The sequence below is a fragment of the Benincasa hispida genome, chromosome 3 (assembly GCF_027475165.1).
Source record: "Benincasa hispida cultivar pf3 chromosome 3, pf3_genome.v1.1, whole genome shotgun sequence".
Taxonomy (NCBI): Eukaryota; Viridiplantae; Streptophyta; class Magnoliopsida; order Cucurbitales; family Cucurbitaceae; genus Benincasa; species Benincasa hispida.
In genome coordinates this window covers 10,096,369-10,124,140 of record NC_143480.1, presented here as the reverse complement: position 1 = coordinate 10,124,140, position 27,772 = coordinate 10,096,369, and the positions used below count along the sequence as shown (strand labels likewise).

The following is a 27,772-nucleotide window of genomic DNA, read 5'->3' as shown; positions in this document are numbered from 1 at the left end:
GTGGAGTGACCGGCAATTAACGGATGTTGGGTAATTTAATTAAAGAGTTTAATTATTTATCTGAGTACCATTGAAGCTTCAATCTATAGGTCCATAAGATCCCCATTGTAGCTCAACAAGTTTGAATTGTTCAAAGATACATTATATATGAGAGGAATTTGAATACGATTCAAATACCAATTATATGAATGAGATTCATGTAATTAAATATAAGTATGATTTATATTGAGAGGAATTAAATATTTGGATATGATCAAAATATTATTTATATGGATGAGATTCATAGAAGTGGATTTAATATAAATGTGATTTATATTAAATGTCATGTATAGTTGAGAGAGAATAAATTCTATAGTTTATGTTGTATTTGATTCAATATAAAATTGGCTATATGTTATATTTGATATAACATATAGTGTATATATAATAAAGTAGTTATGATATATTCAATTTTATTAATTTATTTGAAATTAATAAAAGGGAAGCAGTTATAACTCCCTCACATTATTCTCTCAATAACTAACTTGTGATAAAAGAAGTTGAGAGATCATCTTCTTCCAAGAATTCACACACAGAGAAGTTTTATCTAAAAGAGAAAGGTTCTCTAAAGAAAACTTCCTTCTCATCCTCTCATTCTCCTTGCCTCTTCTAAGGATTCAAGCAAAGCCCACAACTCCTGCTTGAATCCTTTAATCCCAAAAGATAATACAGAAGGTTCTCACTTGGTAGTGTCCGTGTGTGAAGAAGGAAGTCCACGAAGAAGAAGTTCTGTTCGTGGCTAGTACGAGGGATTACTTGAAGAAAAGTTCTTCAAATATGAGGTTTCATGAAACCTGTTTTCCTTGTAAAAGCATGTTGTAATTTAACCTTGAATGCATATCTATTTGTATGTTTACTGTAAATTTTGTATTCAATAATTAATGGAATTTGGACGATCCGCTTCCGCTCAAGGATCTCTTCTGTCGAGATTCCTTCACTGTCACATAACCACACATTATTAGAAGAAGGAAGTGAATTGGAAGGCATGAAATTTACCGTCATCGCAGCCAATTAGGATGGAGATGCGTCCTTGATAAAAAAAAAAAGTTCATCCGGTTGTAGTAGTTAATGGCACTGTGGCTATTTTTTAAGTATATTTAACATTGAGTTTGCCTAGTATTTGAACCGGTTGAGGGTGCATTATTAGGCGGTTGAGAGGATTGATTAAAGAAAGGACCAAGTAAGAATTATGGCCATTGGAAAAGCTTGGTGGGCCAAATGAGCCTTGAGAAGGCCCAAATCCATTCCACCGGTTTGACCCATATCCACACCCCCTGTAGTTGCAGAAATTGGGTTGTTGACTTGTAAGAAAATCAGGGTTAAAATTATAGGAATACTGTAGGGTTCTGAACGAAGCTCCAAAATACTCGTACAGATTTTTTAAGAATAACGTGTTGGGTTTTATGTCCTAAAACTCATGGTTTGTAAATAATTAAACTTATTCTATTATCAATAAAGATGTTATTGAGGTTTATTCAATAAAGTTATTATTGAATGTATGAATTGCTCATTTCATTTTTAGAACCTAAATCCAATAAACTAAGATCCATGGCTATTACATAAGTACTTGGACTTTATATAGAGACGTAAGAGTGGATAAGTTCGAGTAGATAGCCAAAACGGTCTATAGTATACGGATAAGGTTGGGTACCTCTTCTGGGGACACTATTGAATGCGACTCACTTTGTATTTAGTACAAACGATGTGATCCTAAATCGTTCATGTGGAGACATGTGAGTGGAGGCGTCTTGTGCAAAAAGTTTGTATAAGACCAGACCAAGAAATAAGTCACTCTTACTTTATAACGTTGTTTACTGTTTAAGACTGACTATTTCAAAGCAATGACCTAGGTAACTTGACGTTAATCCTGAACTAACCATAAACTCCTGTTTATTCAGGATTATCCTTAGATTTTCATGGGTAAGGGTTGGCCCAACAATGTCGGTTCAATAAGTCCCCCATTTCAAGGGTAAGACTAGATAGATAGCTAGGGACATAGGGGTTGATGCCCTAAACTCTCATAGGGTCCTGTAGTTTGTAAACACCTGTATGAACAAACGCTTGTGATGTAATAATATGAGATATTTTCTTCACTGTTGTTTATGAAACATGAGATGTTTTATTTGCATTTACCACAAATCAATAAACTAAGATCCCTGGTTGTCGTTGTAACTTAAGCATGTATGTGGAGATATACAAGTGGATCATGCCTAATAATAACCTAAATGGTCTATAGTATATGGATATAGAAGGGAAACCTTATCTAGGTGACATTATGGATGCAGTTCGCTTTGTAGATAGTCACAAGTGTTATGGCGTGCTACAGATGGTCTGATCCTGATCATTCATATGGAGACATACAAGCGGGGGTGTCCTATATAAAGGAGTTTGTATAAGACCGGACCGCGAAGTGTTTAGTCTCGTTATATAACGCCGTTCATGACAGAGACTTTCATTTCACTAGGATGACCATAGGTAACATAACCTTAATCCTAAGTGAGTTGGGAACTCCTCCCTATGAGGGTGGTCCTTTGATTTGCATGGGTGCGAATGGCCAGATTGCCAACTTAACCTACCACTTTGGGGATTCGTCTGATTGGGGAGCTGGGAACTCAGCTACACAAAATGGAATTCACTCCTTCCCCGAAGAAGAGGTAAGTAGATAGATTGTTCCCTTAAGGGCTAATTCCGGGGCTTGAACGATGTGGCGCCACACATTTTCTCATGGCCCGAGAGGTGTCCACTCATAGTAGAACTACGATGTATTGTTCATTAGAGGGATCAGTGGTACTTAAGAAGTTAGATGTAACTACAAGGGCAAAGCTGTAAATTGGCCCAATTGTACTTACAAGCATTTGTGAAGAGTTATTGTACTGTTGACTGGTTATATCCAATGGACACAGAAATATATCTATAGTGAGAGGAGTGCAGTTGTCGGTCTTTAGTGGAGTGCCTGACAGTTAACAGATGGTGGATCTCGTGACTAAAGAGTTTAGTCAGCTATTCACGTACCATTGGAGCTTCAAGCTACAGGTCCATAAGGTTCCCTTGGTAGCTTGGTAGCTCAATGGATTCAAGTTGAGAATCAGTTTTTGGGTCAGTTTAAAGTGTTCAAATTGACAAGAGGGAGTTTGATTATATATTATATGATTAAACTGATTCAATTATATATGATATAGTTGACATGATGTATGAGATACATTAATTGGAGGAGTATGATATAAATATGATTTATATCAAGTAAAGAAGAAAAGGACTATGGTTTAAATGTTATATATGATGTGATATTAAAACTATAGGTTATAAATATAATTTGATAAGTTAGTTATTATATTTATTTATAATTAAAACAATTATGTGATAATTGTAGGTGGTTCCTCCTTTAATCGTGCATGAAGTGGGAGGTTATGTTCAGTTTCATAATTGAAGGATAAAATCAAAAAGGTTTTCATTTTGTAAAGTATTGCTTCATTAAGTACACTGCTAATTTTTTAGCTCACAAAAGACTACACGACAGCCTTCAAGTGTTTGTCTAAAAGATCATATACACGCGCCTTTGACTAAACAATCGTGTAAAGTTTTATTAAACGATCGCGTGGCAAACGAGATTCTCTAAATGATCGTGTAAACCATCAAGCCTGTTTTTTTTTTCTAAACAATCGTGTACCTGCTGAGTGTTAGTAAACGATCAAGCACAAAGTCCATACGATAGACAGTATCCTTCTCCCACTTTCTTGGTCGTATAGTTCGATCATTACCTCCTCCAACCTTCTATCAAATTCATAACAGAGCCCACATCTCCTGGATTCTCACTCCGAGAATACCAAGGTTACTGAGTGGTGGTGTCCTAGAGGTTTTCTTATTCGTGGAGAAGTTTTTTTGTGACTACTAGACGATTGGGTAGACGATCTGGGCGAGAGCGAGATATTGTTGGTCCAAGTCTTCACGAGAGCAAGAGGTATTTAGAAGAAGGGTTCTTCAAAGGTATGTCTCTCGTCCCTTTTGTATTTATTTTCTATAGCATGTAGTAACTTGTTAGTAGATGCATAACTGGTTTGTATATTTGTGAATGCTTGCAATTCTGTCACAATGAATTTGGATCGATCGTGCTTCCGTACATGAGTTCTCTTTGATAAGAGTTCCTTCAATTACATCTTCTCATTCTACTCACTTTATGGAGTCTTGATGTCAATTACTCATGAAATTGAAGTGCATGTTGGTATTGTACAAAAGGAAAAACTTGCTGAGAAAAATTGATTGATGCAATTTTGATTTGGTTAAGAGAATTGTTCTCTCAAGGAGCATCGTGCACTAAGATAAAAAACCAGTTTTCTCTGCAAAATTTCCTTCATTTCCTTCTCATTTTGATCCCATAATCCAACCTAAGGTCCTAGAGGATAGTAGGGAAGATCTTGTGGTGGTCTACATCAAGTTCTTGATTAATTTCAAGCCGGAGAGTTGTTGATTTGAAGAGTTCATCAAAGGTATACTTTAGAAACTCTATTTCCTTAATATGAACATGTTTGCTTGGTTGCTAAAATTAATGGAATTAGAGTGCTTAAGATCCTAATTGCTTCCGCATGTTCAATGTCAACACCAATATAACGCTTTTCGAGAGATAGCCTAAATTCCTGAGTGGTGGATACCGAGATTACATGGGAAAAAGTGGAAGCAAATAGGGTGTCGCTGATGAGAGTGATGAGAGCTTGATTGTGGTAGGTCTTGTTGGCAACGATGCCCTAATCTCTCACTGGGTCCTGTAGTTTGTAAACACTTGATTGAACAAACGCTTGTGATGTAATAATATATGATATTTTTTTCATTATTGTCTATGAAACATTGGATATTTTAATTGCTTTACCACAAACCAATAAACTAAGATCTCTGGTTGTCATTGTAACTTAAACATGTATGTGGAGACATACAAGTGGATCATGCCTTAAGTGATAACCAAAATGGTCTGTAGTATATGGATATAGGAGGGAAATCTTATCCTGGTAACGCTACGGATGCGGCCCACTTTATAGAATAGTTACAAGTGTTATGACTTGCTATAGATGGTCTAATCCTAATCATTCATGTGGAGACATGCAAGTTGAGGCTTCCTATACAAAGGAGTTTGTATAAGACTAGATCACAAAGTGTTATAGTCTCGTGTTATAACGTCGTTCATGATAGAGACTTCACTTCACTAAGATGACCATAGATAACATGACCTTAATCCTGAATGAGTTGGGAACTCTTGCCTTTGAAGGCGGTTCTTTGATTTGCATGGGTGTGAGTGGCCAGATCGCCGACTCAAACCTACCACTTTGAGGATTCATCTGATTTGGGAGCTGGGAACTCAGCTACACAAGATGGAATTCACTCATTCCCCGAAGCAGGGGTAAGTAAATAGATTGCTCCCTTAAGGGCTGATTCCGGGACTTGAACGATGTGGCACCACACACCTTCTCATGGCACGAGAAGTGTCCACACATAGTAGGACTATGTTGTATTGTTCATTAGAGGGATCAGTAGTACTTAAGGAGTTAGATGTAACTACAAGGGCAAAACGGTAAATTGGCCCTACTGTACTTACGAGCATCTGTGAAGGGTTATCGTAATATTGATTGGTTATATTCGATGGACACAGAAATATATTTGTGGTGAGAAGAGTGCAATTGTCGGTCTTTAGTGGAATGTCTGGCAATTAACGCATGGTGGATCTCATGGCTAAAGAGTTTGGTCAGCTATTCACGTATCGTTGGAGGTTCAAGCCATAGGTCCATAAGGTTCCCTTGGTAGTTCAATGGATTCAAGTTGAAAATCAGTTTTTTGGTCAGTTTGAAGGGTTCAGATTGACAAAAGAGAGTTCAATTATATATGATATGATTGAACTAGTCAATTATATATGATATAGTTGCCATGATATATGAGATACATTAATTGGAGGAAAATGATATCAATATGATTTATATCTAGTAGAGGAGAAAAGAACTATGGTTTATATATTGCATATGATGTGATATTAAACCATAGATTATAAATATAATATGATTCTATTTATTTTTTAATTAAACAATTATAGGATAATTGTTGACAGTTTTTTCTCCGTAGAGATAATGGGAGGTTGCAATCAGTTTTCGTAACTAAAGGATAAAATGAAAATGATTTTCATTTTACAAAAAAATCAGATAATCGCTCCCCGATTGAGAACATTGCCTATCGCCTAGCAAACCAAGAGCATATACGATAGCTCAAAGTTTACTAAACGATCGTGTACACGTGCGCATTTCCTAAACGATGACATAGTATTACTTAAACGATCGTCTAGTTTTTTCTAAGCGATCATATGCCCGAGCAATTTACTAAACGATCGTCTAAACGATCAGCCCCAGTTTACTACACAATCGTATACCTTTTACTAAACGATCAAGCACCCGTCTATACGATAGACTTTCGATATCTCCCACTTGCTTGGTCGTGGTAAATGATCGTTTCTTCCTCCTTCCGTCTACCAAATCCAATAAAGCCCACACCTCCTAGATTCTCACTCCGAGAATACCGAGGTTTTCGAGTGGTTGTGTCCTCCATTGTTGCCTTGTTTCTAAGGAGTCCGTTCGTGGATAGACAACAGCAAGATTTGGTGGAGGATAGGCTTGACGGTTTCCATGATAACGAGATTGACTGGATTGACGAGAGCGAGATTTAAAGCGAAGAAGAGTTCTTCAACTGGTATGTCTCTCGTCCCTTTGTTGTTTAATAGTTCAAAGCATGTCGTAATTTGTTGTTAAATTCATAACTTATATGATTGTGAATGCGGCATTTCTGTCACAATGAGTTTGGAACGATCTTGCTTCCGCTCAGAGGTGCTCTTTGATAAGAGTTTCTTCAGGTCCATGGGAGGTATTGAGGATTGAGTTCTCTTTGGGTAGGAGGTTCGGTGGAGGTAAAGGTGTTTGGGGAGGGGGAAGGTAGGAATTGATCTGGTTGGGGTGTGGATCCATCGATGTGACCAAACAGGGCATGAGCTTTCAATATGGCAGACATCTGAAATTTGCATTGTACATAGATTGTGGAGTCAAGGCGAACAGATATGAGATTACATATGTTGGAAATGAGATAGTGAGATGTGGATGCAAGTATTTGAATAAAGGAGGAAGCCATTTCGGGGAGGGAGGGAGGAGAAAAGAAGAGGTGACGTTTGTCAATAGCTTTGATACCAAGATGAATAGTGAGTTAAGAAGGAATTTTCTATATATTTTAGCTTTAGTTCAATAAAGATACAACAACCCAATTTATAGAGGGCAAAGAATCAGAATGAACGAACAAGAGTGAAGATAGGAACTAAATTTGTTACAACAAAAATTACTAAAAAAAAAAATAGTACAACAAACTTGGACTGAAGACTAAGTAAGGGAGATCTAATACTAAACGGGACGGTAAAACAAGAAGAAGTCAGTAAGTCGGGTTAAGTTAAAAAATAATGTATTTTTTTTAAGTAATGACAAAAATATAGTACATAGAAAAAAAATTACAAAAGTAAGGTGAAAGAGAAAAATATTGACAAAAATAAGGTAGGAAAATCGTGTACCCGATACATGATTATTGTTAAACCAAGTCGTGGCTTCCATATCAGCGTATGACTTGGTCATTGAAGACCAACTCATGGATGAGGTCCATGATTTCTATATTTTTATTTTAAAAAAATATGTATTAAATTTAAACAAAAGAATTGACTAGATAGTTGATATGGCAAACTACTCTCTTTTTCCTCTCTCCCCTTCATCCTCTCTTTTTCACTTTCTCCTTAAAATGTCAACCTTTGTAATATGCCTGCCACCTCAAACCCTAACAAAAGTATCAACAGCCAAAGGAAAACCTTAATAAACAAATAGAACCCAAGTGAGTTGTTTGGTATTTTTGCCTCGTCCCTTGTTTTGAGCTCCACCCATTGGTGTCTCAACGCCGATGATGAAGTCATCATCGGAAGGACTTTCAACTTCGACTATTGACCAGTTGACTACAAGAGGGTAATTGTAACAAATTCCATAGTTTACGAGGAGATGAATATATTGTCTCGTGAAGTAACTTCAAGAGACAAACTTGTGAAGCTACTTTTCAACATATCGATGATATATGGATCCCATCCAAGATTAAGTCTTAAATTGTGGATCGAGTACATGATTTATCTGCTGATTCGATACTCGTGGACCTCGTCTACAATTTCATAACTCTATATTTGTCAATACTTTCAAACCAACCTTATTTTTGTCAAAATATTAAAATAACATTATTTAAAAAAAATGTTCCCAGTAAGTCACCCACAAAAAATAATATCAAATCTGTATCTGATTTTAAGTGGAAAATATCTCATTTTCCAAAAAAACAAAAAAACAGAAAATCTCTTTCTATTTGCTTGCCTTCTTCAAAACTACAAATGTTCATAAACTACAACAGGTCTTTGAAAATATTGATCCATCATCATTCCAAAATAAATCATCAGGTTTTAATTTCCATCTTAATTATTCATTCTTTTCATATTTAACAACATTATCCTATTTGCTTTTCTTAATCAATTAGATTTTAAATTTATCAATAATTTTCTCCATTTAGACATTGCTACCTATTTGCTCCAACCTTCTACACAGCAATTATACTTCTCTGCAAGAACATTTGTAAGTCAGCGTTTTTTCTTTAATTAATAATATTATGGTGTTGTTAATCGCATTTGAATCTTTTATTTTTCATCTTGGTAAATAAAGGTTTATATATATATATATATATATATAAAGGCATGTCTATTATGAAAATTAGCTACCCAAGTAAGAGTAACTTATGAATTTTTCCAAATGAATTTAAGGAGTAGTGCAAACAATACCCTCCAAGATGAGGGACATGAAAGCAATATAGCTAATAAGATTTTGGGTCATCTTGCATTTTTTTTCCTTCTCCATTTGCCCTCACATATTTAGGAATCTCTCATTTACATGTTTTAAAATACGTGTTTGATAGCATATTAAAAAAATTGACTACAATTTAAACCATTGTTTAAAATTTGTTTAAATACCATATTTATAAACTATAAAGCTAGTTGTAATTAACCATAAAATATTGCTTGACAACAAATTATTATAAATTTATTTAATGTATGTTAAAGATTTTGTATCATTATTATTTTGTAACATTATATAATTTATAATATATTACATAATAAATATTTTAACTTTTAAAAAATGAATTGAGTTTATAATGTAATATAATATATTTCTAAATGTCTTTATCCTTATTTTATATAATGATGGACTTTGAAATTTCAAATTCAAAACCTGAATACAACGAAAACAGTTTTCAAGAATTTGTATGGTTAGTTTGGAGTGGAGATTCAAAACTAAAGTCTAAAATCTCGATTATACATATTTATGTCATTCATAAACTATGCTTGTTTTTACTAATTTTATATATTTATTAAATACAATTGTTTATAATTTATACATATTTTTTGCCCCAACAAGAAAAGTAATATCCCAAATAACTAAAAGTTTCAAATAAAATTTTGGAAAATATTTTTAGGTGTCATTAATGGGCTGTTTAGGACGCTGAGATGATATAGGATGTGAGGAGTTCTGATGTCTAGAGAGTTATGATGTCTGTATTTAGGTGTGCAGAGTTGTTCTGTCTGAGTTGATATGTCTGTGTTTGGGTGTACAAAATTATTATGTCTGAGTTTATATGTCTGTGTTTGGGTGTGTAGAGTTGTTATGTTTGTGTTTGGGTGTGCAGAGTTGTTATGTCAGTACTATCTGGTTCAGTTTTTGTACTCTATAATAATTTGCCTGTATGGACACTTTTTTTTTTTTAATCTTATAATCCAATTATTGTATCCATCCTGTTTGGAATAAGATATTGATTGCATTTCTTTTATTCTTTCCATATCAAGATATGGAATACAATTCAATTTTATATTATTCATTCCAAACTTCTCATCAAAGAAAGCTAAATGGTTTTACAAAATAGTATTAATTTAGACCGGATATGAAATTAATTAAATTCATTCCACTGATAAAATTAAAAAAAAAAAAATAGTTTGGATATGAAATTCATTAAATTCATTCCCCTCAAAAGATTTTACATAATTTGATGGTTATACACATGAACATTTTACTACTTGGTTAGAAATATTTTCATCTATATCCAAGGGTCACATACCACGAGCCATTTGTACATGTCACAAAAAATCAACAAATATTAAAAACCTATGGAATAAGAGACTAGGGGAAGTTACAAAAAATAATAACAAACCAACTTGCAAACACCAACATCAGAACTCCCACATCAATATATGAAACCTCAATAAATGATAGAGAGAACAAGAAAGTAGAAGAGAAGTAAGTTGATGGAAATAACTCACCTGCTTGAGAAAAAACATAAAACAACAGAGGATTCTCAAGTCAATTTAAGCTAGACAGAAGTCGTTTTATAGAGGGAGAGAAGTGAAAGGGGTGGTTGTTCAACCACCGTAATAATGAAGAGTAAAAATAGAGAGAAATGGAAGTAGTTCAACATTACATCAATAGTTAAAGTAATGAGAACAATGGTGAAAAAGGAACAACCGGCCTCCCATTAATTTATTTTCGAGAATTTCGCTCTCTCTTTCTTTCTCTCTCTCACTCTCTCTCAGCCCAATTCTTTCTTTCTCGCTCTCTCTCAGCCCAATTCTCTCTTTCTCGCTCTCTCTGTCTCTTTTTTTATCTCTTTCTCGCTCTCTCTCACTCACTCTCGGTCAATTCTTTCTTTCTCGCTCTTTCGCTCTCACTCTCTCTCAGCCCAATTCTCTCTTTCTCGCTCTCTCTATCTCTTTCTTTATTTCTTTCTTTTTCTCTCTCGCTCTCTCTCACTCACTCACTCTTGGCCAATTCTTTCTTTCTCGCTCTTTCGCTCTCACTCTCTCTCAGCCCAATTCTCTCTTTCTCGCTCTCTCTGTCTCTTTCTTTATTTCTTTCTTTCTCTCTCTCGCTCTCTCTCGGCCCAATTCTTTCTTTCTCGCTCTCTTGTTGTCTCGCTCTCTCGCTTTCGCTCTTTCTCTCTCCCGGTCTAGATCTCTCTCTCGCTTTCATTAGTTTTATCAACAAATTTCATAAGAAATCATAAGATACATATGAAACTGATTCAAATAGATCTCATCTGAACAGAGGACCATCAAATCGGCAAGAGATTGAAACTGAATGAATGAGAAGGAATAAAGAAAAACAGATCGAATGTGAAAATAGTGAAGAAATTTCATAAGAAATCATAATAGGTACTCATCATCGAAATTTTTTAACAAAAATTCATAGATAGGTACTCATCATCGGCCGACTAGGGTTTAGAAAACAAACCTGGATGCTATTCTCTTCCACCAAGCTCCAATGACTAAAATCAGTCTCCTACCAAGACTTCAATGTTGAACATTCGAGAAGCAAAATGCATCGAGCCCCACAAACCAAACATGGAATGGGTCATGGGTGAATAGAGGACATCGAATCAGCAAGAGATTAGTTTCAGGTTTTCATTGAAGCGGCAAGGGTGAAGAAAGGAAACCCTTCTCCATGGAAGAACCAATGGCGAGGAATTAAAGCGATTGCAGAGGGTGAGAAAAAGAAAGAATGATAGAATCAACAGATCTGAGAATACGAGAACAACCTCCCCCCACTAAACTCGAAATCGAACACCCACTGATCATGCATCAGAGTGGAGAAAGGAAACCCTTCTCCATAGAAGAATCAACGCTGAAAAATGTTTGAAAAGAGAGAAATGAGAGAACCAAAATGTCAGGGAAAGGATGGGAAGATGAGTGATTTGGAAAGATGAGTTGTGATATCGGTGGGTAAAACCTAGCACTATGGGGATATAGGGGATTAGATCTGGGTAGTTGAGATGTTGGTGGCCCAAACGGTGACATCTAAGTCACCCACATGATATGTCTTCTCAATTTGGGCCCCCAAACGGTCCCTAAGTTTAATATATTACCGATGTCAATATTAGGCTAGTTCAATTGACATAAATATATACTCTTGTCTAAAACGTTAGAGGTTTGAATTTTTCATACCAACTAAAAAAACATTCCATATATTAGATGAATTTGCTCCTATTGAAACATAAAATCAATTGATTCTCGTGACATTACCCACGGAAAGATTATAGATTGAAATAAATGCTCTTAATATAGTTTATTATTACTAAATTCTTTGGAAAAAATGTAATGGTTCCTATATATATAATCTAATAATTTTTTTTATTAATAATTGATAGGGGTGTTTTCAAATTTCGAAAATTGGGTAAACTATTTACAAATATAGCAAAAAATCATTATCTATCAGAAATAGACCGCGATAGAAATCTATTAGTGTTTGATAGATGTTTATCGTGGTCTATTGCTTTATGATAGATGTTTATCACGATTTATCATGGATAGACAATGACATTTTGTTATATCTGAAAATATTTCAATAGTTTATCAATTATAACAATTACCCTACTTAATAATAGAGCATTTTTAATATTTAGGCTCATGTTTTACTTCAAAAAAATGTGAATGAAAATTTTAGTTCGACTTAATAAGAGTTATTTTTAAATAGTTAAAATAACTTTTGTCATATTTAAAATTATTTTTGTCATAATTCAAAATCAATTTTCTTTTATTTAAATTACATTTAGAAGTGCAAAACAAACATTAAATTGATTTTGAAGGATTAAATACATATTTCTAATTATTTCAAAATGATTCCAAATTTGGCATATCATTTTAATTGTATATATTTTCTATTCACTAAATTTGACGTATGTGGGAGTGTTCAAATAATCCAACAACACGGACTACCAAGATTGGGTTGGGTTAGTTTGTTCTTGGGTTAAGTTGGGTTGTTTTTTTTTACCAACTTGGCTAGTTGGCCTAAATCCTGAAGCACTGACTTTTTCCTTTTGGAACATGCTTTCTCCGATAACTCCTCCCAATACCTTATGGACATGGACTTGCCCATGAGCTTTGGGCCTTGCCTTAAACAACCATAAAAAATAGTAACAAATAAAAATAATGAGAATAATAGTATCAGACATCTAATTTACTTTCATGAAACTTTATATAAATCGAGATTGCATACAAATGAAGATCTCGTCACCCAGATTAGTTACATTGTATTTCTTTTTTAGTATTTCAAATCTCTTTTAATCATTTAAATTTTAATATCTTAATTTTGTTAAAAGAGTTGGTCGCCCCGGTCCCTCAATTGAATAACTATCAAAACTTAACGCCAGTTCTTAACTTAAATACCCCTAAAAATTTATAAAAAATATAATCACTAAAATTGAACCATCGAAAGTATAACAATAATGAAATCCAAATTATATGGACAAGAAAACTTATAACCTAATATATAGTTTTTTTATTAGTAACCAACTTGAATAGTTTCTCTCTTAATAGCGAAATAACCTCATTGAGAATTTCAACAGATTAAACTGAAACTAAAATGGAGAAACGTATACATTTGTCGTCAAGTTGCTGTGGTGTAGTGGTTATCACGTTAGTCTTACACACTAAAGGTCCCCAGTTCAATCCTGGGCAGCAACATTCTCCGTTTTTCTAATTTTTCCTTTTCTGGAAATTTCCTTATATTTTTCTCATTAGTATTCTACGTGGAAAATGCCTTCAGATTGGGCTTAAAAAGAAGCGGGCTCGGCTATATTCAGCTCCGAATTTGGGCCGCCTTAAAATCACTAAAGGTCCACGGTTACTACGTTGGGCTCATAATTTGGATCGTGTACTTACAGAAAATACAAAAAATAAACCTAAAATTTGTTGTTTCTTTAAAAAATAACTTTCGAAAATTGTAAATTTTATTAACCTCTCATGAATATTTCAAAATTATCTCAAAAAATACGTTTCAAAAATTATAAATTATATTAACCTCTCGTAAATATTTCTAAACCATCTTAAAGTAAAATTACGTTAGATTGTTGGAAAATAAAAAATTGAACCTTAAATGACAGTAACATGGAATGGTAGAATTTTTACAATAATTTTGAAATATTTCTTGAAAGTCAAGGAAATCTTGTAACGCTTTTGAAAGAACTGAAACAATGAACAAAATTTTGAGGTACTTATTACCATTTAGCTAAAAGATTATATTTGTTTGGTTTTGCAATAAAATGTCCCTACTTTTGACAATTAAGATCTTCCAAATCACAAACTCCAACCATACCTTACAAAATTTCTCATATACTTTTATTTCCAAGTAAACGTTTTCATCTTCTCAAGAACTATTTCCATTTTCACCTAAAACGTTTTCATCTTCTCAAGAACTATTTCCATTTTCACCTAAACCTAATTCTCTTAATGTTGGTTATCCATGCTTTTCATGTTGCTCACCTTCTTTTGGTGTTAGATCATTTGCAAATAAAAATGATATTAACAAAGTATATATATAATTTTTACTTCTTAAATTAGGTATATTAGTGCTCCAAAATGTGGAGTATAGATTTAAACTGTTAACCTCTTGATCGAGGCACATATCTTAACCAGTTGAATTATCTTTGAGTTGATATTGAGATTATATTTGAGATTATATTTAGAAGGAATAGTTTCTAGTTTATTTTTGAAGCCACAAATAGTGAAACGTATAGATTTTATTAAAAGGGGATGCTTATGGACATCTATATCCGAATATTTACTTGGAAAGTAGTTCTTTTAAAAAAAAAATGAAAGAAAGAAAATACAAATCAAGTTATGTAATATAATAATAACATATTAATTAAATAAAAATTTAAGAAAATTTTCAGTTATGTTACAAATCATTTCAGTTAAAGTGATGTAATATATATGAGGATTTGTTTCTGATTGGATCAAATAAAAATCCAAAAGAATCCCACAAAATACAGCATACTAACATAAGATCACCACCTACAGAAATGGAGAAAACAGGATCTAGTATGAAGTACACTCATCTACCATAATGAATATTTTCCACATGCATTGACATACTAAGAACACAATCTAGGTAATGAGCAGTCACTAGTTCAATCTTAATAATACAATTTATAAAGTGAACATGTACATATTTGATAACCTATGTAAAGTACTTGAATGAGCAAAAAAAAGGTAAACAATATGTATATATATTATATATAAACATATAATTGTCCATGAGCTTAACTCCAAAAGCCTATACAGAGAATACAAAGACAACAATGCATTTTATTTTTATCTTTCTTCCTTTCTTTCTTGTCTTGAAAATGGGGTGTTTCCAGGTATAGAATGTAATTAGAAGACAAGAACGCATAGAATTACACAGCAGAAGAGGAAAATGGAGATTCTGTTCAATGACTTGTCTACCTGCATTTCCTGTCTTCTCAACCGGTTCCTACTGCTCCCTGTTAGCTGGTAAGAGTTTCGGTAAGAGTATAAGTTATCCGAGTTCCCAAATACCCTCGCATGCACAAAGTCGCCAATCATTCCGACCAATGGATGGTGAAAGCCACTGAATGATGTTCTTGCAAGGTTTAGCAAAGGGGCTGCTGAATCTTCTTCATAATTGCCAAAAAGAAGGGGGTCATGGTTCGGTTGCTGGTAAGGATTTCGATATGGAAGTTGCTGTTGGTGTGTGCTGGGAGTAGCAAGCATTTGGTTACCACAAGCTGAAGGTCTAGGAGGTATGTTAATGTCATGATGCATTGCTTTGGCTTCAGGCTCAACTTCCTCGGCTGTTTGGCCACGACCATAGAGAGGAACCATTGTGGTGTGGGAAATATCAGCCTTGCAAACCGGGCACTGTGGGTGCTCGTCGATGGCAAGAGAGGCACTCTGGACGTGAAGCCATTTATAGATGCAAGGCCAGCAGTATAAGTGGCCACAGAGGGTAACCACTGGCTCATGGGCAAAGTCTAAGCAGATGTTACAATCAAAACAACCCTTGTAGTTCTCTCGATCTGTGCCCCCTGTACCAGAAACATGTTTCCATCCTTGTGCAAAGTACTGCTCGAAGGCCATGGATTAGTCCAGCAACTGCAGATATTTCCTGGAAAAGCGCACAAAAACAAATTAGACTGAAAATTTTCCCATCCGAAGAGATTTTGGGAAACAGTAATTAAAAACAGAATTTGAAGATAAGATTATGATTATAGGGAACAAAGTCAAAAACAATAGATCATTTACAGACTACCAAAACAGAAGGTTGGCGAGACATTTAAGATACCTAAAACCCAAGTGGAAGCAACCAACCATGTGACCGACTTTATTTCAAAGTAGTTAGATGCCCAATTAACTCATCCTGCAAGAGTGTAATTACTCAATACCAACCACAAAATGAAACAGGCATGGAAGGAAACAAACAATTACTAGGTCAGAGAGAAGGTGAGTAATTTCAATAAAGTAACAACCAGACCAGCCAAATACTTGAGTTGGGTAAAATTCTAGAGAACTCAAAGCCCAATAGAATCAATCAGCCACATGGAAAACTCAAATACAAAGAGCTTTCAATTGATTTACGAATGTGTTTAGTTAAATTTTGTAGAATTTCATCAACTGGTGAAACAATGGCTGATAACAGTTATTGTAATGAATTAGTAATTGAAGTAGTCAACTAGTGACCTCTTAGAGCTACCCATGGAAAATAATACATGTAGGCAAGCCCAACGATTGAAGAAAATGACTACATAATTTACTCGTATGCCCAATGAATAAATACAAAAGAGAGGACCTAAATGTTAAAGTCATAATTTAGCTAGTTCGCTAAGAAGAAAAATGTAATCCTGGCACATGGTCCTCCCCAGTGTGGTTTTATTAAACCATCGTGCTTCCCTCCAAGTCGACCTATCTGTGCAAAATCACGATATGCAACCAGAAGCATAATCATTTATCAGATATCAACTCAAGAATCGAAATACCACTTATCCCTTCGACCCTTCCTTTCCCCCATTCAATGTTCAGGGGTCCATCCAGAAGTAAAAATCATAAATAGAACTTCAATTGGTAACTCTAGGAAACTAAATCCTCTTCTAGTTTTCCTTAAAGCGCCCAAAATCAAATGGATCGAAATTTCCTGAACTCGTGACAGATAATGTAATAAATGCTGCACACAGCAGAAAGGAAACAAGAGGATATCTCCCGTACACTGCTAGTTCAAAATCATTCACACGAAAAATATACATATACAGAATTCAGAGAGAAAAAATTTCTCCTCAGTGAAAGAAATCTCTGCTGTCCTAATTTGTAGTTTTTTGATGGACATATAAGAACAGATCTTGTTAGCAAACGAAACCAAACCGTCAGAGGCAAAGGCTAAATAACTCCACTGTGTTAGTGTGTGTTGCTCGGATTACTTTCCATCGGCCAGAAACAAATAAAAGTGGTCGATGGCCTGACAAGGCTCTCAGTGATGAAAATTCATCAACCAAAGCCGCAAGGATCCATAAGAAACCCTGCTCTTCCAAGCATAGAATGAGAAAACTCTAATCATAGATATATATGGTACAGTCAGTAGGCCGTACATTCTAAAGAATTTCTAGTGAAACCAGTAGTGTGCTCTAATATACATAGAATTCTCCTACGAACAGCCAAATACAACTTTCCCAATTCTCAAAATTAAAACCAAACACACGGTGGAAAGAAAAAGAGCCACAAACAGAAAAACTCATCCAGACTGAAAGATCCAAGAAACGAGAAATGCCATCAGAAAATCCGAGCGCGCGATCGCTGGAATGAAACATCACAAACAAAGACAAAGAAGTTGAAAAGAAAAGGAATTAATCAACAAATAGAAAGAAGCCATCAAAACTTTCACCTCAACAGACACAATCACAGCGAAACGGAGCAAGAATACAGAAGCTGGGAAGAGAAAAACATCGAGAACTATTCATGAAAGTTCAAATTCAGTGGTTTACCTGAGAGAAAGAGATTGGTTCCACAGAAAAGAGGCAATGTTAATGCAAAAATGAAAAGGTTGAAGAACGAAAAGACAGAACGGGAAACAGAGATAAGAAGGAGTTGATAATGATGGAGCGTAAAACGTCCCGTGAGATTGGGGTTTTATTGACGAACCTCCGTTTTCTTTTAACATCCTAGTGGACCCTTCTTTTGCTGAAATGGCATAATCTCGGGCCCTACGTTTGCATAATCTCGCATAATATCTGCTCTCTCCTGCTTTTCTTGTTATCACATCTCCTTTTGGAGTTTAGGGTAGGCAATGGGTTGGGCCGGACTAGGGTCCTCGTCTCTGATCCTGTGGGGAAATTCACTCCCATCTCCCAGACAAGATGGAGATTTTTGAGAAAACGGAGTTTCCGTTTCTCGTTTCTCAGATTTCTCTAATAATTTCTCGTGGAGATTCCCCTATTAATTCCCTGCGGGGACTATCTTATTGTGTTCGTACTTAACGGAAAGAACAACTTGTGCTCGACGTGAACAAGATCAACGAATGGGAAGAATGGCTTGTGCTCAACGTGAATGGAGACCCTGTTGTGCTCATGCTCGACGTGAACGGACGACAAGATCGGGTGCTCAACAGTCAATGGATGGCAGATCGATGCTGAAGAAGAAGAAGGACAGATCGACGCTAGGCAGTTGTGACTCGCGAACACTGAACATGAACGAAAGATTGGGTATTAACCGTTGCTTTGCTGAAAAAAAAAAGTGTTAGCTTTTTTATTTTTTATATTTTAGCTTGGGACTTTGGGCTTTTGGTAGAAGTATTAGTTGAGTTAGGAGTTTGACTTTAGTTTGGGCTTTGACTTATATATATATATATATATATATATATATATATATATATATATATATATATATATATATATAATTAATCAAGGTCATGGTTTAATCGGGGTCGGGGTTAGGGCGGGGATACCGTCCCCGTCACTGCCTTGTCCCCAGATGGGGACTCAAATAAATTCCCCAGTTTGACCCCATCCCCCAATCAAATCAGGTCGGGACCCTACGAGGACCCAATCCTATGGGTTTTTTTTGCCAACCCTATTGGAGTTTTGTTAAGTTGTACAGTCTTAGGAAATTTTTCTTGTTTGAACTTTAAATTTTGTTCTGAAAAATGTTGAAAAAATATATATTCTCGCTAAAATAAAGATGATATTTATCATAGTTGTTGATGTGTAAAAATTTAAAGGAAAATTTTAAAAATAGAAAAAATAAGAAAAATTATTTACACAAAATAGCAAAATTTTAATTTTCTTTGATAGAAGCTGATAGAAGTCTATCAGTGTCTATCAATATTTTTTTTACTATTTCTATAAATAATTTGACATTTTTTCTATATGTGAAAATTTTCCAAATTTAAATATGTAATGATATTTATTTATAATTATATATAGGATTAAGATAGTTGATGTGTAAACATTGTTATTTCATAATGTTTAAAGAGACCGAGAAGCTAGTATCTTCCCTTCTCATTTCTCCTTTTCATGAGAGGCTTCTACTTTGGTGACTTGAGATGTTATTTTGCAGTGATTTTGTGTTGCTTGTTATTTATGTTTATCTTCTAAAAAAATCGTTGTTACTATCTATTTTCAAAGGATGTTGGATATTATGTCATGTATACTTATAAATTTTTATACATTGATTGCCACACAATATCCATCTATTTTTAATCACAAAAAAGAAATGAAACTCTCAAGCATATTTTTTTAAAACAAATTTAAAAATTTAAGGGCAAAAATGAAACTTTTGGCGAGTTGAGAAGTAGGAGTTGGAGGGTAAGAGTTGTGAACTTCACTTCCTGTTTGGTCTAAGAAGTTTGTGGATCCTACTACTAACAAACATCAATTTTACCTTATCAACTTATAATGTGGGTTCTAAAAGTTTACAACTCCTAAACTTCATAACTCTTTAGAACTCATTGTTCCACTTCTTGCCCCAAATATCCCCTAAGGACATAATTGAAACCTACCCTAAAGTTCATGGGTATTTTATATAATATAACCGATGTTTAACCTACCACCAACTTTTTAAATATATTTTGGGTTCCATTTCATTTTAGTCCATATACTTTGAATTGTTCAATTTTAGCCTATGCACTTTTAATCAATCTTAAATTTAGTCATTAAAAAAATTGGTTAAATAATAATAACAATTTTCATACAAGAAAAGATATGAAGTAAATATTTTTTTCCAAAATTTATGAAGAGAATGCTAATTAACCAAAATCGAATGAACTCAAAGTATAAGGATCAAAATGATATTAATATCCTTTTGAGGTCGACTCTCAACTAACTATTATACAAAAGAAAAATAATAAATATTAATTGATTTCATTTAATTTGTAATGATGTCAACTAATTGTGATCGATATTTTCAATACCATCAATTCTTTTTCATGTTAATTATGTGTTATTTATTTTAGATATTTATCTTCTAAATAAGAGATGATTGTTATCATTTATTTCATTTCAAAAAAGGTTGTATATTATGTGATCACATATACTTTTAAATTTGTACATATTGATCGTTATACCAATATCCATCTAATTTTAATCACAGAAAAAACAATCAAATATATTTTCTTGGAATAAATTTCAAAATTTAAGGGTAAGAAATGAAACTTGTAGAAGTTTAGGACTTTAGGCATAATTGAAACATACCTTAAACTTTATAAGTATTTTATATAACATAACTAATGGTTAATCTACCACCTATTTTTCAAATTATTTAGGTTAAAATACCATTTTAATCCATATATTTAGATTTCATTTTATGTTAGTTTATATATTTTCAATTGTTTAATTTTATCCTATATACTTTCAATCAATTTTAAATAGTCATTTAAAATAAATTTTTGTCAAAATTGGTTAAATAATAATAATAATTTTCATGCAAGAAAATATGTTATGTAAATATTTTTTCAAAATTTAGAAATGAAATGCCGAAAACAAAATCAAATAGAATAATACTTAAAGTGCATTCCAAACATCATATATTTTTGTACATTTCACCAAATTGTCCAATCATAATTTGTCATATGGTAAATTTTGTTTTTTTTCTTTTTAAAAATATTTTAATATTTTTTAGATTGAAAAGAGATGCACAAAGATGAGTGATGTCCGAGATTTACTCAAGTATTATCCAATCAAATATATATCAAAGTATAAAGATAAAAAAGATATATCTCAATGTCAACTAATTATTGTACGAAAGACAAGTAATAAAAATTAATTGATTTTATTTAATTGTAATGATGCCAACTAATTATGGGGTTGATATTTTCAATACCATCCATTTTTCTTTTTCTTGTTTTTTTGTTTTCATACTATTCATGGGTTGAAAGATTATAACTAGCACCGGATGATTTTTACCTTCAGTTTTAGTAAAAATCAAATTGGTTAGTGTGGTCTACTTAGGACATAGATCAATAAGTCAATAATTCAATTTTCTCCTTTTACTTGCAAAAATAATAGATCAGGCCTAGAATAATTCATTATCTAATTTTTTTTCTACTTAGTATGTTTGGATTATTTTTTCAAGTTTTAATTAAAAAAATTATTTTAGAAAAAGATTATGAAATAAGTTAGTTTAGAATAAATACTTGAAATCAACTTTTAGAAAACTTAAATTTGAGTGTTTAATGATTAATCTCTCCTATATTTTTTTACGATTACGAAAACACTCTCAAAAGTCATCTACCTCGCTTTCACTATGTTATCGTGACAATCACCACCCTTTGTCAATTTTGACAACCACTTCTGGTGGCTATCACCTCCAACCATTACAATTAGTAATCACCTCCAGCAACCATCACCATTAATAACCACCCCAAACAACCATAGTCACCATTATTTTAAACTATTAGTTGTTAGTATTTTATAGTTGTTCTCTATAATAATTTGATATCAATAAAAATATTTTTAATATATAAAGGACCAAACAAACTTATCGATAAAAATATTTTTGATAAAAAATTGTCGAATACATGAATACTTTTATTTTAAATCGTTGCTATCAAAATTATTTAAATGAAAATGAATTTTTAGAAGATTTTTTTTCTAAGTCAATTTAGCTCTAATCTCTTTCATTTTCTTTACTTTTACCACACAATCAAATAAATGGTTGAAATATTATACTTCTCAGTGATAATTAGTGTATCATCTATCAAGTTATCCCTTTGTAATAAGTTTGTATTAATTAAATTTTGTTGTTGAAATATATATAATTTTTTTTGGGGAAGAAAAGAGCATAAACCTTAATTTTATCATAGTGGCATGAACAGCTAATACATATCTGTCGTCAAGTTTGATGGAGAATGGCTGTACATTTTTAAATTTAATCTTAGAGGATTAAATATTTTTCCTTGCATTTCTTTCCTCAACTTTACTTTGTTGTTGGATAAAAATATTTTTCTTTGCATTAAAAATCCACTCAAGATGTTACTTTCTAGAGTTTCTAGAAGCAAACAACTGTCACACAGAGGAAGAGTATTTTTATTAAAGGAAACATTATTACCTCCGAGAACCACTATTGATAATCATTTCGTATAATTTTTTTAAATTAATTTTTTTCTCCTTATTTTTTTATAATATTTTACGTTTTTCTTAAATACAATGATTGAATTCTTAACTAAATTTTAAAAACTATTATTTTAGTTTTTAAATTATGGTTTGGTTTTTAAAACCATTAGTAAAAAAAAAAAAACAAATGAAGAAATTTGTAGATAGAAGTAGTATTTCTTAACTTTTGGGAAAAAGAAAAACTAAAACCCCTTTTGGTAACGATTTTGTTTTTTAAAATTAAGTTTATGGACATTATTTCTGCCTCCAAATTTCTTCATTTGTTATCTACTTTTCCCTTATGGTTTAAAAATTCAAGTCAAATTTTGAGGACTAAAAAAGCTTTCAAAAAATTGTTTTTTTTTTTAGAAATTGACTAAGAATTCAACCATTGTATTTAAGAAGAGGTATAATTATGGTAAGAAATGTGGATGGAATAAATTTAATTTTTTAAAAAAATTAAATAATTATCAAATGGGACTTACATAGTTATCGAGTATAGCCTAAATTTTTTGGTCTACGTTTGTATATTAAAAAAAAAGAATAAAAACCAGATTCCAAAGTAATTTGTACCATTTGGAAGAAAATGATGACGCCTCCATAGAACACTTTGATGATAAAATATTCTCACCAAATAAGACGTACATATACATTTCTATTATTCAACAACAAGAAAATTCATAAGCTAACTCTCAGTTAGATTAGCTAGAGGATAAATGATATATATAACATTCATCAAATATACGAGGTGGTTAATCATTATATTAATAGAATTTTTTTCTTTTTTCCTTTTTTTTGGTAAGGTTATATTAATAGAGTTATAAATTCCTTTAACATATTTTATAAATTTCTCTAAGAAAAAGCCTAATAGACAAATTGGAGTTGTTTGAGTTGATAATGTTGAAAAAAAAAAGGGTTGGATTTAAACTTAACCTTTCAACTTTTAATTAATTTGTTTTAAATAGGTTTCTAAAAAAATCTAATAAATCTTTACATTTTTTAACTATGTGTTTAAAAAATTCTTATATTTTCAATTTTGTGTCTGAAAAATCCTTGACCTACATCTAATATTTTAAAAAATATATAAATTTATTGAAGACAAAACTGAAATTTAATGTCTTATTAGATACCAAATTCAATTTTATTTCTTAAATTTTTTTAATCCTAAAAGTATTTCAATGTATTCGAGACCTATTCGACAAAATAAATTTGAAAATTGGAAAATTACAATGGACATCACTTTTAGAGCTAATAATTAAGGTCCCTTTGGGTTTATTCCGTTTTTTATTTTTGCTTTTAAAAATTAAGCTTATTTTCTTTACATTTCTTATAATGATTTGCATATTTGTTGAATACAATGGTTGAATTCTTAGTCAATTTTTTTTTTAAAAAAAAATTTTTAAAAGCTATTTTTTTTAGTTTCAAAATTTGGCTTGGTTTTTAAACAATTGGTAAAAAATAGATAAAAAAGAAAGAAATTTGGAGGTGAGAATAGTGTCTATAAGCTTTATTTTCAAAAACAAAATTATTATCAAATAGACCTAAGTATATAACAATATTTTTAAAGAATTGCAAATATAACAAAACTTATTAGTGATAGACTTCTATTATCAAAATTTTTAAAACTTGTATAGCAACATTTTTAAAGAATTGCAAATAAATATTGCAAAATTTTATTAGTGATACTCTATCATTTATAGACTTCTATTAGGCGATATGGCCTATCAATACTACAACAAATTTGACATTTCTTGACATATAAAATTTTTGTTTTCTTGATGATCATGACAAAAGACCATAGAAAAAATACATTTTTCAATAAATTTTTATATTTAACTTGACATACATGCATGTCAAAAAGACATATATCTTGACATAAAAATATGCAAGTGTCATTAAAATGGTAAATTTTCGATTTTTAGATTTCTTTGATGGTAAAAAACCATCAATAAAACTTCTTTCTTGATGGACAATGATGACCATCAAGAAACATATCTATGTAGGCAGGAACGACTCCTATGTTGGTGGTCAACGACCGTTAAGGTTAACGTCACAATTGACGAAGACCATCGAGAAAGGAACCAAAACGACACTGTTTTGAATTAAATCAAATAATAATACTGCTAAAATCACATTTTTAAAATAAAATATTATTATAAAATTAAATAAAATACTCTTTAACAAAATAATATTAAATAAAAGAGATAAATTTAAATCCAACATTTTATTTTGGCATTTGTATTTTGATTTCGTTCCATTTGAATTCATATATTTTTTTGGTGTCCAAACATTTTTATAAAAAAATTGAATGTCCAAACTTAATCTCTATATTATCGACAAATATAAAAATTAAATTTGATCATCACTATTTTTTATTTTTTTTATTAGTGTAGATTAACATTTCCTAGTCAGACTAGTTGGAGATATGTGGCCATATCAAGAAATAAAGTTGTAATTATAACGTTTTTAATGGTATTATTTATATTTGAAATATATTGTACAATTTTTTTAAAAAAATAAATTTTACTAATAACCATTTCAATTTCAGTAAATAGCGTTATCTTATCTACTAAAAAGGAAAAAAGAAAAAAAATAATTGAATATATCTATTTGCAAATACATATATTCATATAAGGTAAATATACAATTATTTCGAATATTAGATGAAACTAGACATACTACGTTCTTGGCACTTCACTGTAGTCATGACACCTTTACTTCTCCAATCTAAATATTTAGACCAATAATCCGACACCTAAAATGATTAGAATCAAAATACAAAATAAAAATCAGAATATAACCTAAAATCTAATTAAGAAATATATAAATGTATAGTTTAGAGATTTTATTTTTAAAAGTATATATTTTAGTCCAATAAATCTAAACTAAAAAAAAGTACTTCGAACCTAAAACAAATTCATAATATCATTCAAAAAAATATTTCCTAAGGAATGAGATAAAATATCTTTTGGAAGTAACCAAATGGATAAAGGAAACAAGATTTTTGAAAAAAAACAAAAAAAAAAAGTGGGTTTTAGTTTATATGAAAGATAGAATAAAACAAAAATTCAACACTGTTTTTTATAATAACTTTTGAAATTTCCTGGCTAACCAGAAACAAAATACTCACTTGGCATTTTTCAACGACATGTTGGATGAAATCGAGTACATGATGGAATAAGAGAAGAGCCATTGTTTTCTGAAATGAAAAAAAAAAACAGAATAGGAAAAACATTCAAGAAGACAACTTGTTAAACATGTCGAAGAAGGAAGACAAGCCTATCTGCCCACACTGTGGTATACATGCACACACTATTGATCATTGCCATAACCTCCATGGTTATCCACAAGGCATCGTCTTCATCAGAAAAATCCTTCACTTGAGAAGACAAACTCTTCTGATTTCTTTCTTCTTTGACTGCTGAACAATACCAAAAATTATTATCTTTATTACAGTCTCATCTGGCCAAATCTAAGGTTGAAATCGAGCAATCTGTTACTACATGTTGTAGGTATTTATCCTGATTTCTCTGTTTCTAAACTTCAATCTGGTTTTTGATTTTTAGATTTAGGAGCAATAACTTATATATGCTATCGAAGCGACTTATTTGTATCTCTTATCCTTATTAATAAAGCTTCAGTGTCCTTACGAAATCAGTCTTAGATTGTTGTTCAATATATGAGATATGTGAAGTTATCTACTGATATTATTCTTCAAGATGTTCTGTCCATACCTGATTTTTTATTCAATCTAATTTTCATTAGCGCTCTTACTAAGCAATTACCTGTTATTGTCAAATTTATTGAAGCTTCTTGTGTGATTCAGGACAAGTTATCTTTGAGGATGATTGGCAAAGCTAACTTGTGGCAAGGTCTTTACTTGTTTCAAGTTGAGCAACAAATTAATCAAGTTCCTAAAACTATTGTTCTTTGTAATGCATCTCATTGCTCGATTGCTACTTGGCATAATAGGCTTGGACACCCTTCTCATAAACATTTGAATGCTTTAAAGGTTTTGTTGTCTGTTGATTCCTTTAAAGTTTCTTCTCATGAATCATGTTTGATTTTTCCTTTAGCTAAACAAAAACGTTTTTCTTTTCATTACAATCAACATTTAGCTAATAAGATGTTTGATTTGATTCACGGTGACACTTAGGGACATTATCCTTCTATTATACATGCTGGTTGTCGATATTTCTTAACTATTGTTGAAGATTTTTCAAGATATATATGGGTCATCTTGTTGAAAATAAATATGATACTTTGAGAATTGTCCCACAATTTTTTACTTTGGTTGATACTTAGTATGACACCAAGATCAAATATTTTTGGCCAGATAATGCACTTGAATTGTCTTTCACTAGGTTTTTCCTATCTAAAGATGTCATTCATCAGTTTTTTTGTGTGGGACGTCCTGAATTGAATTCAGTAGTTGAGAGGAAACATCAACGTTTTTTTATTGTGGCAAGGGCTTTAATATTTCAGTCTCATGTGCCTATTCAGTTTTGGGGAGAGTATTTAGTGATTGTTTCTTTTTTTTATCAATAGAACTCCTTCTCCTGTTTTGAATTCACAAACCCCTATTATCAGTTGAATCAATCTGATGCTGATAATTCCATGTTTAAGTGTTTGGTTGTCTCTGTTTTGCTGCATCACTTCTTATTAACAGATCAACGTTTCATCCTCGTGTTATTCCAATGATTTTCATGGAATATCCTCCTAGCATAAAAGGATATAGACTTTATGTATTGAAAACAAGAAGTTTTTTATTTCAAGGGATGTTGTATTTCTTGAAACTATATATCCATTTCACAAGATCACACAACAAGGTCATGCAGTTGATTTATTTCTAGATCTTGTCTTGCCTACTTCCTTTTATTTCTCTGTTACTTTGAAGATCCTATCTCAGTAGTACATGAGAATGTTTAAACTGAGAATTTTGTTGATATTGTAAATGAGAAATCTCATGACTTCAATGAGTATGAATCTTTATCTCTCTATTGATAGTGCATTTCAATCTCAGTTGGTTTGATTTGCCAGTGACAATTTATGTAATGATCAGTTACTTGCAAATGATAATGTACCTATTCAATCAGCTACTTCTTCCACAGATTTAGCTTCTATTTTAGTTATTGTTCAACTAGTTGTAAATGATCAATTACTTAAATGACTAGTTTTTAGATGTTCTACTCGAGTTGTTAAGCCTCCACAATACCTGAAAGACCTTTATTGTAGT

At 32.1% G+C, this 27,772-nt stretch overlaps 1 protein-coding gene, 1 long non-coding RNA gene and 1 other non-coding gene across 8 annotated transcripts; 2 read left to right on the top strand and 1 right to left on the bottom strand.

Annotated features, from left to right (window-relative positions):
• Positions 1 to 13,554: 13,554 nt before the first annotated feature.
• On the top strand, positions 13,555 to 13,627 carry TRNAV-UAC (transfer RNA valine (anticodon UAC)). The gene has a single exon. It is a non-coding gene; the product is annotated as a tRNA-Val (tRNA).
• Positions 13,628 to 15,155: 1,528 nt separating this feature from the next.
• On the bottom strand, positions 15,156 to 18,073 carry LOC120073310 (E3 ubiquitin-protein ligase RMA1H1-like). 6 transcript variants are annotated; one of them, XM_039026068.2, is made up of 4 exons: positions 17,935 to 18,064; positions 17,677 to 17,746; positions 16,248 to 16,322; positions 15,156 to 16,070 (listed from the first exon to the last, which is right to left on the bottom strand). In XM_039026068.2, the coding sequence occupies exon 4, from the start codon at positions 16,040 to 16,042 to the stop codon at positions 15,317 to 15,319; it is 726 nt and encodes a 241-aa protein (XP_038881996.2). In that variant the 5' UTR covers positions 16,043 to 16,070; positions 16,248 to 16,322; positions 17,677 to 17,746; positions 17,935 to 18,064; the 3' UTR covers positions 15,156 to 15,316. The 6 variants fall into 6 exon arrangements, with proteins under 6 accessions (XP_038881996.2, XP_038881993.2, XP_038881994.2 ...); XM_039026065.2 differs by having other exon boundaries at positions 16,248 to 17,746; positions 17,935 to 18,073; XM_039026066.2 differs by lacking the exon at positions 17,677 to 17,746 and having other exon boundaries at positions 17,935 to 18,073.
• A 7,642-nt stretch (positions 18,074 to 25,715) lies between these two features.
• On the top strand, positions 25,716 to 26,685 carry LOC150037009 (uncharacterized). The gene is made up of 2 exons (XR_016528621.1): positions 25,716 to 26,048; positions 26,363 to 26,685. It is a non-coding gene; the product is annotated as an uncharacterized LOC150037009 (long non-coding RNA).
• Positions 26,686 to 27,772: the final 1,087 nt, after the last annotated feature.